The 15,513-nt window shown below is 35.6% G+C and overlaps 2 protein-coding genes across 2 annotated transcripts; one reads left to right on the forward strand and one right to left on the reverse strand.

Moving 5' to 3' along the window:
• Positions 1-209: 209 nt before the first annotated feature.
• On the forward strand, positions 210-3,430 carry LOC120079745 (cytochrome P450 85A-like). The gene is made up of 9 exons (XM_039034108.2): positions 210-792; positions 868-1,189; positions 1,314-1,463; positions 1,559-1,801; positions 1,933-2,019; positions 2,143-2,221; positions 2,710-2,816; positions 2,909-3,033; positions 3,131-3,430. Exons 1-9 carry the CDS (start codon positions 605-607, stop codon positions 3,216-3,218), a joined length of 1,389 nt encoding a protein of 462 aa, XP_038890036.1. The 5' UTR covers positions 210-604; the 3' UTR covers positions 3,219-3,430.
• A 1,455-nt stretch (positions 3,431-4,885) lies between these two features.
• Positions 4,886-15,018, reverse strand: LOC120079744 (N2,N2-dimethylguanosine tRNA methyltransferase). Its single transcript, XM_039034107.2, has 12 exons — positions 14,275-15,018; positions 13,279-13,584; positions 11,391-11,478; positions 8,794-8,915; positions 8,461-8,600; positions 8,299-8,371; positions 7,975-8,063; positions 7,766-7,871; positions 6,932-7,144; positions 5,996-6,190; positions 5,755-5,832; positions 4,886-5,297 (listed from the first exon to the last, which is right to left on the reverse strand). The coding sequence occupies exons 1-12, from the start codon at positions 14,368-14,370 to the stop codon at positions 5,058-5,060; spliced, it is 1,746 nt and encodes a 581-aa protein (XP_038890035.1). The 5' UTR covers positions 14,371-15,018; the 3' UTR covers positions 4,886-5,057.
• Positions 15,019-15,513: the final 495 nt, after the last annotated feature.

The raw sequence follows: 15,513 nt of genomic DNA on the forward strand, positions 1-15,513 counted from the left end.
CCATTAAACCATGTTCGAAATAACCCTTTTAAGTTAATAGATCGAAACAAAATTACGAATCCAACAACGTTACATACTTAAAAAAAAATGTAATAGTGAATAAATAAATAAATGAAGGGGTCCCCTTAGAATTAAAATCTTGGAGGTTTGTAGGGTAGTGGAAAAACTCTTGTCTTTATCTAAATTTTATTACTTTATAGGGAGAATTTGAAAATGGTGGTTGATTAAAGTGCCAATTCAAAATCAAACTTGTTTTAGTTCCAAATGGTTAAAACAAGCAACAGCAACAACAACTTCCTATTTTCTCCATAGCCATTGAATTTTACAGCCTACCCTTTCCTTCTAACATTTGTAGGGTCCCCTCCCCTTATAGTATAGGGATCTTGATTTTCAAAAAAAAAAAAAAAAAAAAAAAAAAAAAAAAAAAAAAACCCTCTGTCTCTCTCTCTCTCTCTCTCTCTCTCCTCCCACACGCGGTGGTTCAGAGGTCTATATATATTGACACTCACTTGGGTTTGGGAACACATAAATCCAACCAAAGCTCCATACATTGAAGAGAAAGCTTCCTCTCTTTCTCTTTCCCCAGACCTTCATTCGAGCTTCAATGGCGTTAGCCATGGTGATTCTTGCTCTGTTTTTACTCCTCTGTTTTTGCTCTGCTTTACTCCGATGGAATGAAGTTCGATATAGCAAAAAAGGGCTGCCTCCTGGTACAATGGGTTGGCCTGTTTTCGGAGAAACTACTGAGTTTCTTAAGCAAGGTCCAAACTTTATGAAATCTCAAAGAGCTAGGTACTAATTAATTTTCACTTTTTTTTTTTTTCTAAGTTTTTGAGTTGTTTTGATCATTGCTCTGTTTTCTTAAAGGTATGGGAGCATTTTCAAGTCACATATTTTGGGGTGTCCTACGATTGTTTCCATGGATCCAGAAGTTAATAGATATGTTTTAATGAATGAATCAAAAGGGCTTGTCCCTGGTTACCCTCAATCCATGCTTGATATACTTGGCAAATGCAATATCGCCGCCGTACATGGCGGCGCTCACAAGCTTATGAGAGGTGCTCTGCTTGCTATTGTTAGCCCCACCATGATTAAAGACCGTCTTCTTCCTAAAGTTGATGACTTTATGCGATCCCATTTGAGGAATTGGGATAGCCAAATCATCGATATCCAAGAAAAAACTAAAGAGGTGAACTTTATTTTTAAATAAACAAAAGAAAATTTGCTAGTTTGATCTAATGATGGTGTTCCTCCTCCTTCCTCTGTTTTCACTCATTTTTTTCCTTTCCTTCCTCTGTTTTTTCCCTCTTCAGATGGCTCTCCGGTCATCTTTGAAGCAGATTGCCGGAATCGAATCCGGCCCGTTATCGGAATCTTTCATCCCGGAGTTCTTCAAGCTCGTCCTCGGCACCCTCTCGCTCCCTATCGATCTTCCCGGCACGAACTACCGCCGAGGAATTCAGGTAAAACTCGATAACTATCATGGTATCAGAGCCACTCTGATGCCACATGTTTGAATTTAAGCAATAAATGAGTGATTTTTTTATGTGATTTTCAGGCGAGGAAGAACATAATAAAGCTGTTGCAGCAGCTTATAAATGAGAGAAGAGACTCAAAGATTCAAAAAGATGACATGCTTGGGTTTTTAATGAGTGAGGAGAACAAATATAAGCTAAATGATGAAGAGATTATTGATCAAATCATCACTGTTTTGTACTCTGGCTATGAAACTGTTTCAACAACATCAATGATGGCTGTAAAGTTCCTCCATGATCATCCCAAAGTTCTTCAGCAACTCAGAGTGAGTATTAAAAGAATAAACAAAAGAAAGAAAGAAAGATTTACAACTTTTCTGAGTTGGAAAAGTTTGAAAAAGCTGTTGGTTTTTTTCTTTTTTTTTCTTTTTCTGAGTTAAAGATTTGAAAATTGCAGGAAGAGCATTTAGCAATCAGAGAGAAGAAAAATCCTGAGGACCCCATTGATTGGGATGATCTTAAAGCTATGAAGTTCACTCGTGCGGTATGATTTTTATGTTTTTACTGTTGTCTTTTTAACAGTTCTTTGATGGGTCTTTGTTATTAAAAAAAAAAAAAGGGGTAAAGATTCTAACTTTATACTGTTTTTTTGTTTTGAATTTTTTAGGTGATATTTGAAACATCTAGACTGGCCACAATTGTTAATGGGGTTTTGAGGAAAACTACAAAGGACATGGAACTAAATGGTGAGTTTATGAGTACTTTATTGTATAAAAATAAGAATAAAATTTTGGGGTTTTCTTATGAACTTGTTTAAGACTAAAAAATCATCTGTTTAAGAAGATGATTATATCCAAAATTGTGTTTTTGACAAGACTGAGTTAAATTAAACAATCATGGGTTGGTTTGGTAGTAAATTTTGATCTTTAAATGTTGTAAGATTATACGAATTGTCTATGTATGCGTAAGCGGGTCCAATGGTCAAGTTTTGTTTTGAGTTATTTAGGGGCTCAAGATCCTGTTTTTGCAGTTACCAATATTCATCTCCCTTTTCACTTTGGGCCACTTTTCTTCTCTCTCCTCTGTTTTTTTGTGGGTCAAGCTTAGATAAGGCTCATAAAGAATGACAGATCTTCTTCATCTCTTTCATCACAACAATGTGCTGAGATCAAACCAAAAAGTTAGGCTAAAAAGTTTCAATCTTTAACTCTTTTTTTTTCTTTGCTTTTTACAGGCTTTCTCATTCCAAAAGGATGGAGGATTTATGTGTATACTAGAGAGATAAACTATGACCCTTTTCTCTATTCTGAACCATTCACCTTCAACCCTTGGAGATGGCTGGTGGGTCTCTCTCTCTCTCTCTACCCTTTTTTCTCTCTCTTGCCCTTTATTGGAAAATGACCATTTTGCCCTTGTGTAACATTTTTTTTCAGGACAAAAACTTAGAGTCTCATAATTACTTCTTCATCTTTGGAGGTGGAACTAGACATTGTCCTGGCAAAGAATTGGGAATTGCAGAGATTTCTACATTTTTACATTACTTTGTAACTAAATACAGGTAGCTTTTTCTTTCTTGTTTATGCAATTGTTTGGTAATCAGAAACAGCATGAAAATAGATGTAAAGATTGAAACTTTTTTTTTTCCTTTTGTGCAGGTGGGAAGAAGTTGGAGGAGATAAGCTCTTGAAATTTCCAAGAGTGGAAGCTCCAAGTGGGTTCCACATTAGGGTTTCATCTTACTGACTGAATTAAACTAATAATATTTATTAAAAAAAGAAAAAAAAAAAAAAAAAAAGAGAGAGAGAGAGAGTTAGTGTGAAGAATTTGATGTACAGTTGGAGATGATGATGTATAATAGGTACTGTCAATGTTAGAGAGATATATGGAGGGAGGATGTACAATAACATTCTAACACCTTGACTTTAGGGACAAAAGGAATGAAATTGAATTTTCAACTCTTTTTGCACTGTAAAGAACTTTACCTTTCCAACCTTTCAACTTGGGCTGTTGGCTCAATAAATCCAACCTACACCCACTCACAAGCCTACTGGTGTTCTCTATTATATCGAAACTTCTACCAAACTCGAGTCAGAAGAACCGACTTAAGCATCGGAGAGTCTATGATATATATTAGTGTGAATGTGTATGTGGTCATTGTACGTAGTTGCTCGATAAAAAAGAGGCAACTATACTTTGAATTCTTTAGATAGGGATAGAGAAATGAAATCATAAGAAAACATCCTCAAGTTTTAAACTTTTTATCAACAATAGGTATGCTCTTTCCTAGATCTCAGAAGCATTGCTATGCCCTCACTCCAATGACCAAGAACATAAACAACATGCCCTTATAAGATTAATCTAATAAGAACAATCTCCAAAAATCAAGATAGTAACCCACAAGGCATCGATGTTTTTCTTACACGATTCAAGTTATATTTAGAAACCAATTTTATCTTTTAGAGAAGTTCGAAATGTTGTAAAAAAAAAAAAAAAAAAAAAAAAAAGCAATACCAACAAATATTTGTACATTTCTTTAAAGACTTGTTTAGATTGACTTTTCTTCGAATTCTTTAACACGTGTTTCTCGTACCAAAAAACATATTTTTTATAAACAAAGACTTGTTTAGATTGACTTTTCTTCGAATTCTTTAACACGTGTTTCTCGTACCAAAAAACATATTTTTTATAAACATTAAGTACTAAGACAACCTGGTTCATTCCATTTTTCTGTCCTCTTCTAACTTGATCGATCCTAAAAGATAGATGCTTGCAATTTTAAGCTCAAGATCAAGAATTTACCAAATCATTCTCTATGAAGACCTTACTTATTTTCCATCTCCGTGTTAAACCAAGTGGCAAAATAAGATGTATTTTAAAAGCATGCTATGTTCAACTTCCCTTCAATCGAACCATCGACCTCTAAATAGGAAGACCATGCTAATTATCATTAAGTTAAACTCACTTAAAAAAAGCTTATCAAAGCTCACAATAGATTTGTACATGTGATTAAGAAATTGATCTTATATTTGATATATTCCTGAACTATGCATTTGTTAATTGCACCGACAACATATATCCCAAACACTAATTAGAAAAAACCAGTTCGTATAACTCATTCCTCTGTATAAACCAGATATAAATTACACCAGTCTGAAGTTGTCAATCCTAAGCTTTAAAAACTAAGACATTAAATTTCTAAGACATATATTGCCTTAGTATGCCTAATGAACTCAACTTTTATCCGAAGACGGCTCAAAATTTTTAAAAATAAGCCCTCCATTGGAGAGGAAATAAGAACAATCATCAGCTTGCGTTCAGAAACATCTGACTATAGGGATGGGGAGGGAAAGACTTCTTTGTGCATTTCCCTGGAAATCTTGGTGTTTCTGTTGACAGAAATCTAAACATCGTAGAGAAGAACAAAAATGATATATATCTTGAAAGAAAGGCTTCCTGAAGATTAAACAAAAATCTGCTACTTCTACAGAAGTGTCCCCAAACAAGAATTTCATGTGGAGGATCAAAAAAGTAGATATTGCATAACTTTGAAGCATAAAGAAAATATAAGATAAAAGGAAACTTTTACTGGTTGGGAGCTGGTTCTTCTTCTACCTTGGGACGTTTCGCATTAGGCTCTTCGGAATCTGTATGGCTGAGAGCTCCGTTTACTGCCTCTGCACCGAGTAGAGAGATGTGTTTGCTAGTGATTTGACGACCTGCTCTCAGCTTGGGGCCCCAATGCCTTTCAGGATTTGGAAGGAAGCGTGCAATTTTCTTTGCTTGTGCCTTGCTAAGAGATGCCACAGCTCTAGCAAAATTAGCCTGCCAAGAAGAATATCAGAATCAGCAAAAGTACATCAGCCACAGGCCATTCATTCTGTGGTACATTTCTGAAGGTAACTCAAAATTTAGCTCAGTTGGTGTAAACTTTATAAGTTGGTGTAAACACTATTGAAGTATGCACATTTATTGAGTAACTCCATCTTTCCATCTTTTTCTATTTTTCACATTTATCAAGAAATTTCATCTTCCCTATCTCTACTTTTCACATTTATCAAGTAACTCCATTTTCCCCTCTTAATCTACTTTTCACAATTATCGAGAAACTTCATCTTATAACTCTACACTCCAAACACAAACTTACTAACTCCAACATATTAACTTCATACTTATTAACTCCATTTAGTAGGCCAAATGCCCCCATTATGTTTGATAGTGGAAAACAGAGGACAAAAACATTGCAACTGAACCAACAGTTGAACTACAAAATGAAACTTACTTCAAGAACAGGTTCCTTGGCAAGAATGATACTTCCTGGCTGATCTTCTGGTTGAGCTTTAACTGGGTGATTTTTTACCTATATAAAAAGGGATAGATGAAACCACGATATACAATTAAGACAAAGGACTAAGGAAGCTCTACAGTCTACAGTTCCATGTCTGGTGACAAGGGTATAATATATAACCAAATGACATTCACGTATAGGTATTTAATAAAATTGACAATTCAGAATGCCTTACCCAGCAACGCATTATATCCCAAATAACATCCATGGGAGCATCTGATTTCAGTCCTAATGGATTCACATGAGTGCCCGAAATGCGATATCCTGCATTAATCACTGCAGAACGGAAATTTACAGCTGATGGAGATGTGCACTTTAATGTTGCACAGAGGTTGTGTAGACTCAAAAATAAAGGAACGTCCATCAGCTCCTGCACAGGAAAAATGTCGATAAATGCGGCACATGAAAAAAAAAAAACACTCATCAGAACATAAGAGCCAGATGAATAAGAACATGCTAGGGATGACTTTTAACTATGGTTTTGCTAGTGAACTATTCATATGTTGTACTTAATCCTTCACGAGTAAGAAAATTAACCAAAATCTGGGAACTATTTGCATGTACTACCTAAGTTATGAAATGGAAAAAATATGTATTTCTATACATATTTTTCTTTTTTAAAAAATGTTCTTAGACCTTTTTCTTTTAGGTATTATGCTATGGTCGAGGTGACAAGATCTCAGGACAAATCCCTCATGAAGGCTGGCAAATGGAGTACCAGGGAACTGGAGATGACTCCAGAATGAATTATGCAGGGTTATCTAGAATATTGCAATAAACATACTTTATTATTATAACCTGCACAACTCTTGTGGAGAAAAGAAAAGGAAAATGATAATTATCCTAGAAACTACGCACACTTAATCTTCTAAATACACCTATATGAGTTTATCTTCTGGTTCCTAACTTATCATAATGAATTTTCTGGATGGCCAAACTCACTGCATTATCAAACTTTTTGTTTCGTTCTATTGATGAGGGAAATTAGGTAATGGCTAAAATTACAAGGTCGTCTTGACAAAAATAACTAACAACACAATTCCAATGGCCTAATATTGTACTAATAGTTCAACATGGAGTTGTAATGCCAAACTCACGCATAGAAACACACCTCTGAAATTGTTGTCAGTACAGCAGATATACGATCATATGCAGGATAAGAGTCCTTCATAGACTTCACATCTGCTAGCATGGAAGTAACCCATTCTTGATCATGGATAGGAGCAGACCAGATAGGCCCACCCATGTTGAATTTCTTCCCACAATCACTGCACTCTTGTGCAACAGAAGGTCCAAAACCAGGTAAATACCTGACGCTGTTGTTCTGAAAGAAAAAGGATAGGACACATCAAGAAACTATACAAATTCATATTATAAAGAAATTACTACTTCAAACTAGGATTAACTTCCAATCAGAAGTAAATATATGATATAAAGAGCATAGAAGCATCAGTAGATATTGTGGTACAGGATCAATAGGCAACGTTGGCAACATTTTCTTCTTCTTTCCTTCAAGGAGAAACAATATGTTACATATTGGGGACAAAAAAGGTATGTAAGAAATCCATCTTAGCACAGGGCAAAGAAGCAAGCTTTCAGTCCGCTTAGATCAAGGTGAGGAAGATGTGTGCAGGTTGGGGCATTTTGACGAGTTCCTTTTCGTTCATAGTTCAGAACTTCTTTGGAATAAATTTTTTTCATCAAAAGTTGAGGCCCATTATTGTAATTTGCTTTCTCTGTTTTCCTCTTTTAGCTGGTTGTTCCATTTTTGTGGGCTCTTTGTTTTACTCTCGTTCGAGTCAATAAAAGCTAGTTGTTTAAAAGAAAATAAAAGGGGCAGGGGGCCAGGAAGTGTATAAATAAGCAGGAAAAACTCAAACCAATTTGAGAAATTACACCGGATAATAAAAATAAGCTCATGTGTTTAACCAGCATAAATATATACCTTTGAGACGCTTCTGCCAATCTGCTGGAGATGGAATGAATCACAACCAGTGCACTGATAAACATATGAGAGCTTAAGGGGAGTATTTTTCATTGCACTTGCAGAACTGCAGTCAATCATTTCACCATCTTTATATAAATACTTATAACACATCAAAAAAGTAGTGCAATATAGCTAAATCAGTAAATTCAAAGTCCAAGGCAACTTACGTATAAATACGAACAAAAACCCGGACATAGAAGTCCATCTGGACAGATAGCACTGGAACAATATACCGCTTGTATCTATTAGCATGGCTCTACAAAGAATTTAGAACAAAAATAATGCATAAGAGTCCACTTCTGCTCGTTAGTGCGACCAGAAATTTGAAGTATGTTATCTTTCAGTTAAAGAGGCACTATTTGATCGTGTGTGTTTGTGTGTGTGTTAAGATAAGAATCTTGTACAGCATGTTAAACCAACAAAGAGAAAACGGAAAGGTGGTAAAATAATTTATCAAGAAAACTTTTGAAATACACAGAAGATAGGTATACCTCAATGCAGGCAAGGAGGATTCTTAAAGCCATTTCGTGGCAATATTTCCCTCTCAAAGGATATGAACCATATCTGAATCAATCAGACCAAGTTTTAGGACACATAATCTATGGCAATAAAACATTAAAAAAATGATAATCGAAGACTGTAAATAACCTTACTTTGAATAGCAAACTTCTCCATTTCCTCCACAAAGCACTGCCATATCAGTGGCTGTACACATCAGCATGCCACCATCTACAACTGATTGAACAGCAGAGTCCAAGAAAATAGAAGGGGAACCGTAAGGATCCAAATCAACCTGAAACAATTCAAATAAGTTGCATAAAAGTTTCAACCTTTGTATTAATGTCAGGGCTCATATCATGCTATACATAAATATTCATGTGCTTACAATTCTAAACTATAACAAGGAAAAAAAATCCATTTCAATGTTTACTTCCCTACATGTAATTTCAAAGCCAACGTACATTTCTGAAATAGTTTGTGCATACCATATCAAATTCTTTTGGGTGAGTGAGCATATAAACACGAGCATCAGTAAGATGTGATTCCACTTTTGCACACGCTACTGAACCATTAAACTTGATGTTTCTCCGACAAGCTTCAACCGATGCTGTTGGAAAAAAAAAATTTGTATCATTAACAGGTTCAGTTAGTAACTGATAACTAAAAATGAACAGCTAAACGGCATATCAATATAGATAAGTGCATATTGTAAGATTAGTAAAATGTATAACTTCCATTTTCAAGGTTCCACGAGCAGTCCGATACATTAATACATGCTCTCCATAAGATGAATACACAAGTATATACAGATATAAAGGGAATGAATTATCAACACTAACTTCCTCTGCTTGTACAAGGAAAAGTTGTCCTTGATATAACAGTATCACCAAAGTCGGCAGTCCTGAATTGAGAGTCGCCCAAAAGAAGATTTTCCTCTTCCTCACATCGATGGGATGCTGTCCTTTATGGATGCTTGCATTCTCTTGATATAACCAGATCAAGATGGCTGAGGAAGACAGAGAGAAAACGGTGTTTATCACCATATCAGATAGAAGGGTACGTTCTGTTATAAGGTGATGCCATTTGGTCTAACGAATGCCAGGGCAACCTACCTGTGAGCTATGACTACGCTCTTTTATGATATGATGAACAAGGAAATGGGGGTCTATGTCGTTGACATGATCGAAAAGTCTTGGGCAGAAGAAGATCCTGCCTTTTGAAGGAAAGATAGACACAAGGAAGTAGAATTGCCAAAGGGCGTTTGACAAAGTGAAAAAATACCTATTCAATCCTCCCATCCTGGTACCGCCAATGCTTGGTCGACCTCTCCTGATGCATCTGTAAGTAATGAAAGCATCCATGAGTTGTGTCTATCCTTCGTCAGCACGATGAAACTGGTAGGAAAGAAAGAGCAATATACGAGATCGACAAGAAGTTCACTGATTATAAGACTAGGTATACGATTCTAGAAAAAAACGGTTGTGCTCAACCATGAGCCTCGCAACGCCTACGCCACTACATGTTGAACTATACGACCATGCTGATTGAAATGAGGGACCCGTTGAAGCATCTCTTTGAAAAGCCAGTCTTCATGGGCCAGCAAGGTGGCAGATGTGACTCTCAGAGTTTTGTAAAAGCAACAGGAAACCCTAAATGAGTAAGGAAAGGGGCAAGCAATAGCAAACCACCTACGAATCATCTCGTGCCTGACTATGAGCTTGATTTGATTAGTAAGGGGACGAATTTCCCCGACGAAGATATTCTATTAGCGATAGGCGAAGAAGAAGACGAAAATCCTCATGATTGGCAAATGTTCTTCAACGGTTCCAAAAAATAAGTAAGAAAGGACTTGAAGCTTATAGTCCTTACTCAACTACAAGTACATAGAGAGCTGTTGCCACCTATTCGACGATGCATCGATGTTTCTGATGTTATCTTGCAGTTGGCATTAGGATCTCAAGAGCAAACAGAATGAATCTAGTGTACTTAGTAAAGGCAATCACAAATAAGAAAGTGGTTAGTCCTTATGCAACTAAGAACACAAGAAGGAAATCTACATCTACAAAGAAAGAAAGAGATGACAGCATCCAAGGGCTTCTTATTGGGAATGAATCTAGTGTAATTCGTAAAGGCAATCACAAACAAGAAAGCGGTTAGTCCTTATGCAACTAAGAACACTGGAAGGAAATCTACATATACAAAGAAAGAAAGAGATGTCAGCATCTAAGGGCTTCTTATTGGGTCTAGCTTCTTAGTCATAGGGAGAGACTGGACAATTATGTTATACACTTGTGTTGTCAGAGAAGAGTCCAGAAGAGGAGAGGCAGCTGATTCTTCGAATATTTTTTGTTAGATTCTAATGGGATGAAGGATGAAAATAGGAATTCGAAAGAGCGTAGAGAGATGGTCGAGCAAGAAGCGGGCAGGCATAGGTAGCCGATAGCAGTAATCGACCATCTTGAGCAGCAAGAGAAAGTAGGACCAACTACGATCAAGGAAGAGAAAGCAGGAGTAGCAAGCAGACACAAGAGGGACAAACCTCATTTTGATTTCATCATTGGTAGAGATGGAGCACAGACAAATGAAGGAAGGAACTATGGAAAGAAGGGGCAAAGCAGCTCGACCAAAAGAGAGAAACGAAGCAGCTCGATTGATAGAGAGAGGAAGAGAGGCGAAGCAGCTCAATAGAAGTAAAGCGCTTCATGATCAGTAACCACTTTGAGCTCTTTGTGCACATATGAAGTGAGTGTACAGATGTATCCATTGATAATCCTCTCAAACTTTAGATTGGTCGCAAGTGCAAGATTCTTTTTTTATCTTCTTCTTTATTTTCTTTTAGACAATAAAAGTTTTATTCCACAAAAAGGAAAAAAGAACATAAGATATCTCTCCCCCACAATATATATATATATATGAGTCAATAATGTATTCCTCATTATTTAAGTTAGTCATTTTCGTTGCTAACCAAATTGTTACCTCTCCCCCTCTCGAAGAATGGCCAAGTTGACATATTTGCTAAAGAGAACTTTTTTCTTTTAGGCAAAAGAGAACTTTTTGGTATAACCAATAATTAAAAAGTTACCTTTATCATTGTCTAGTGCCACAACTTGACCAATCCCCTCTACTTCACGAGCATATCTTAATGCTCTTAGCCCAGAAGCTGACAAGGCCTTCAAAAATTCAAACAGGAATTAGTCAGAAAGTAGTAATGGAAAACATATCCCCGTAACCCATACCAGGAATCCCAAAAGAGAAGAAAACACACAAACAAAATTTTAGAAGCACAATATAACATCGGACTCATGACCCCGAAGACAACATGTTGGGCAATAAATTCTAATATGTTAGAACAGGGACACGTTCATTAATGAGCATCACATATACACACCATTAAGGACAACTTTATCTAATATATTTGTATATTTTTACAAATCTACATAAATTTCACATAAAAGATGCAATTTACATTATGATACTTGAAATTACAACCACTAAATGAATGAGATGATAAGCTATACAGCATCTGTAAGAATTTGAGCAAGCCACTTACATAACGTTTAACAATGCATTGATGTACAGCAAAAGTGTGTATGCAAACCAAAATCAGATTTTAAATTCTATATATGATCTTTTTTTAAAAAAAAAAAAAAAAAAAAAAAAAACACTACATGAAAAATATTTAAAATAAAAATAAGAAAAACTCTAAACTAATGACCAAACTATCATATATGAAGAAAAAATTCAAATATCAGATACGCAGTAGCTTCTTTATTCAAAATTCATCAATTCATCATGTTATGTAGCATCTTTTTTTTTTTAACGTCCTTAACCTCTCCCTTGGTGTTCCATTTGTTAAAAAAGTTATGTCTTAGTCAATTCAACTTGAGGAAGCTAACAATTGGAGGAGACATTTGGTGGAGGATAAATATTGCAACCATCTAAGAACATGGAGTTGGAAAAGCCCCCAGCTATGTTGCATCGTTCTAAAATTTTTGTCATAAAGGAAACTCCAAAGTACTAACGAACTCAGTCATCTTGTTCAAAAAAATTCCGATAAAAGAGAGGCTAAGTTCAACTCTTGGTCTATCCACTGTTAATAAATTGTTGCCAAACTTCTCATTGACCATCTCTTGAAAGTTGTACTACCTCACAAGGGTATATTTAGATAATCAGAACAGAATTACACAAGCAAACCATCACTTCGAGAAGGTGAAAACTTTCCACTCTGATATACTCACCACAGTATGTTACACTAAACATAGCAAGATAGCATAAAATATAAACAGAAAAAAACTAACCACTCCTAATGGGGCTGCCCCTCGTAACAAATTATTTACAATTGAGGTTCAAGGTCCTTCCCAGTAGTACTATCAGTTCAGAATTTTGGTTGCCTTTGTAGGGGGAAAGACAGATTGTAGAATATAAGACTTCTATATTACTCAAACATAACCGCATGGATAAAAGCTTACACTAACCCATCAATTTTGGATCCAATTCGGAATTTTCCTTGGGAGGTATGGGGAATGAATTGGAATGTAATAATATCGATTCATACAGATACAGAAGAAAAGGTTCTCTATTGATTCAAACACTGTACCCGCGGGATAGGGATAAAGAAAGAGGAAAAAAATGAAGATTTCACATAGTACTTTTGATCGAAAAATCAATCTGATTTATTTCGTACCTTTCGCTCAATGAAAAAATGGGTCAGATTCTACAGGATCAAACCTATGGGACTTAAGGAATGATCGAAGGGAATAAAAAAAGAAAAAAAAAAAGAGGGAAAAATAAGTAAATAAAAATGACGTAGAAGAGCCCAGATTCCAAATGAATGAAAACGTGGGGGCTAATAATCCAGGCATTAACATATTCCTAATTTGAAATGTCCACACTCTATACTTTATTGGACGATAAACTAAGATTTGATTTTGCACATGCACATAATAAAACGGCAATGAAATTAAAACAACCTCAAGAACTCTAATTGGCTTGGGATCTCTTTGTTCTTTTCCCTCCGCAACCTCTTTTTGTTCTTCTGACAACATTGGACTTCCACACTCATTTGATGTTTTTTCATGAGCACCACAATCTGTATGACACTTTTCATCATTTGTTGCAGATTCATTAGATGCTTCTTCCATAACAGTTTCAGAACCATTATTCTCAGTGACCTTCTGCCCTGATTTTGCTCTTTTTGATAGTTTTGCTTCATGCTCCTGTTTGCGTTTTGTTATAAATAACCTAAGGACAGCAATGGATATGTCTCTGTTGTTAACCTGAGTATTACCAGAGGTGAAAAGTCAAGATTCGACAATGAAAAAAAAGCTTGAAGCCAGTATAGAGCCATAAAAAACAAAAACAAAAAGTTGAAAAAATGAAAAATCAAACAACCAATAATTCTATTCTACGATGATTTTAGAAATTTAAAAAAAGTAGGAAGGAAATAGTTTTCATGAAGACTCTTAATTACTGACGGGACTCTGCTTGGACATGAAACATAAAAGCAGTTTAATTAGAAGAGGATGATTTATTAAAAAGAATGATAAGTTATTCACAAGATTAAACAGATTGCCACCATGTTGTGCATACTACATGGAACAATCTCTTTGAATTTAGCATACCACATTATACTTTGCTGACTTGAATAAATTATATATCTTATTTTCTCCATCAAATATCAATCAGTTAAATATGCTAACATGCTGAAGTTTGGCGCTACTGGCAACAATTACAAAGCCTCTTCACTTCATCAAAATGAATGAGTTCCCTAAGCTACCTCTTCTCCCCCATGAAGCTTTCCCACTTCAATAAGAATAAAAGTCAGGTCTTAAATATTTCCTCAATCAATCTAGAATCAATCATATGTAAATCCATTGGAAGTTTTGACTGACCAATTAATTTTTGAACTAAGAACAATGCCTAAACTCCAAAACCCCAGAAAACCCATTATTCAAAAAACAAATCACCTGGGTCTTATTGAAAAAGACTTCATTTTTCGCGTGCATAAGAATCTCAGCCTCGCCCTCCTTGATGATGGTGAATTCGCTAAGATCTGTCGCCATTACAGCAGTTCTCACATCCAAGAAAAAAAATTGAAAAAAAAAATTATGGGATTCTTCCTTCTTCTGCTCCTTGGCTTGTTTAAGGGTCAAAGCAAAATCCACAACCCTAAAAAATCTCAATGCCTCCGCCTCTTCTGCTCCCAAGACTTCGTGATAGAGATTCAGAGCTTGAACAAACAGAGCAGCAGTTAAATAAAACCAACCACTAAGTAGTAACCAACCCTTGAATATGTTGATTATGATTCACGAATTGTAAATTTTGTACAGCGGAACCCTATTGCCAATCAACCGCAGCAGCTTCACAATCAAAACGTCCCTTAAATTCTGTGCACGATTTGAAAAAAATAGAAAAATAGTCGATCTTTTGCCTTAAACCCTAATCTCTAATCCACGGCTAGAGGCTGAGGTTTTTGCGCGAACTTATAACGTTAAAAATAAGCCAGTTTCTAAAATTTTGATTAAATTATAAAAATTTATAAATCTGTCTACTTAATCGTCAAATTTTGTTGAGAAGAGTTTAATTCAACTCACATTTATATAGGTTTAAGATTAAAAAAAAAAAAAAATTGTGATTCAAATCTCCCCAACAATTTATACTAAAAAAATATCAAATTTTAAGAGGTTACACTGTACATGTTTTTTTAATACAACAAACTCATATAAACAAGGACTTAAATATAAAGTAAATCAAAGCGAGTGGCAGACTCTACCCATGGTTGATGATCTTCAAGCCACACAAAGACATGTGCAATAATACATACTTAGTAGCATTTATGATTACATGATTATGGCTTGTTTGATGAATGATTAATAGTTAATTTGTTATAAATATGATTTTTTAGTACAACAATTACGTGTTAGAGATTGAACCTCCAATTTCTTGGATGAATTAAACTCACTTTGACATTAGTAGAGATGTCCACGAGGCAGGGTGGGGCCGGGATATCATTCCCTATCCCTGCTCCCCATTTCATTTCTCATCCCGTGAAATTCTTCACGAGGATCGGGGCGGGGATTCTCCGCGGGAAATTCGCAGGGATCAGGTTCCCCACGGGGAATTTTTCCCTATTACTTTATTTTAGAAAGTCAATTAATTTAAATTACTAATACGAGCAAAATGTAAATAAATAATCAACTTTATCA

The sequence above is a fragment of the Benincasa hispida genome, chromosome 6, assembly GCF_027475165.1.
Source record: "Benincasa hispida cultivar pf3 chromosome 6, pf3_genome.v1.1, whole genome shotgun sequence".
NCBI lineage: Eukaryota > Viridiplantae > Streptophyta > Magnoliopsida > Cucurbitales > Cucurbitaceae > Benincasa > Benincasa hispida.

Coding starts and splice junctions, on each gene's coding strand:
- LOC120079745 (XM_039034108.2), top strand. CDS start 605: ATGGCGTTAGCCATGGTGATTCTTGCTCTGTTTTTACTCCTCTGTTTT. Junction 1,190..1,313: donor TCCAAGAAAAAACTAAAGAG/GTGAACTTTATT, acceptor TTCCCTCTTCAG/ATGGCTCTCCGGTCATCTTT. Junction 3,034..3,130: donor TACTTTGTAACTAAATACAG/GTAGCTTTTTCT, acceptor CCTTTTGTGCAG/GTGGGAAGAAGTTGGAGGAG.
- LOC120079744 (XM_039034107.2), bottom strand. CDS start 14,370: ATGGCGACAGATCTTAGCGAATTCACCATCATCAAGGAGGGCGAGGCT. Junction 13,585..14,274: donor TCTTTTTCAATAAGACCCAG/GTGATTTGTTTT, acceptor GGTAATACTCAG/GTTAACAACAGAGACATATC. Junction 11,479..13,278: donor AGCCAATTAGAGTTCTTGAG/GTTGTTTTAATT, acceptor GAATTTTTGAAG/GCCTTGTCAGCTTCTGGGCT.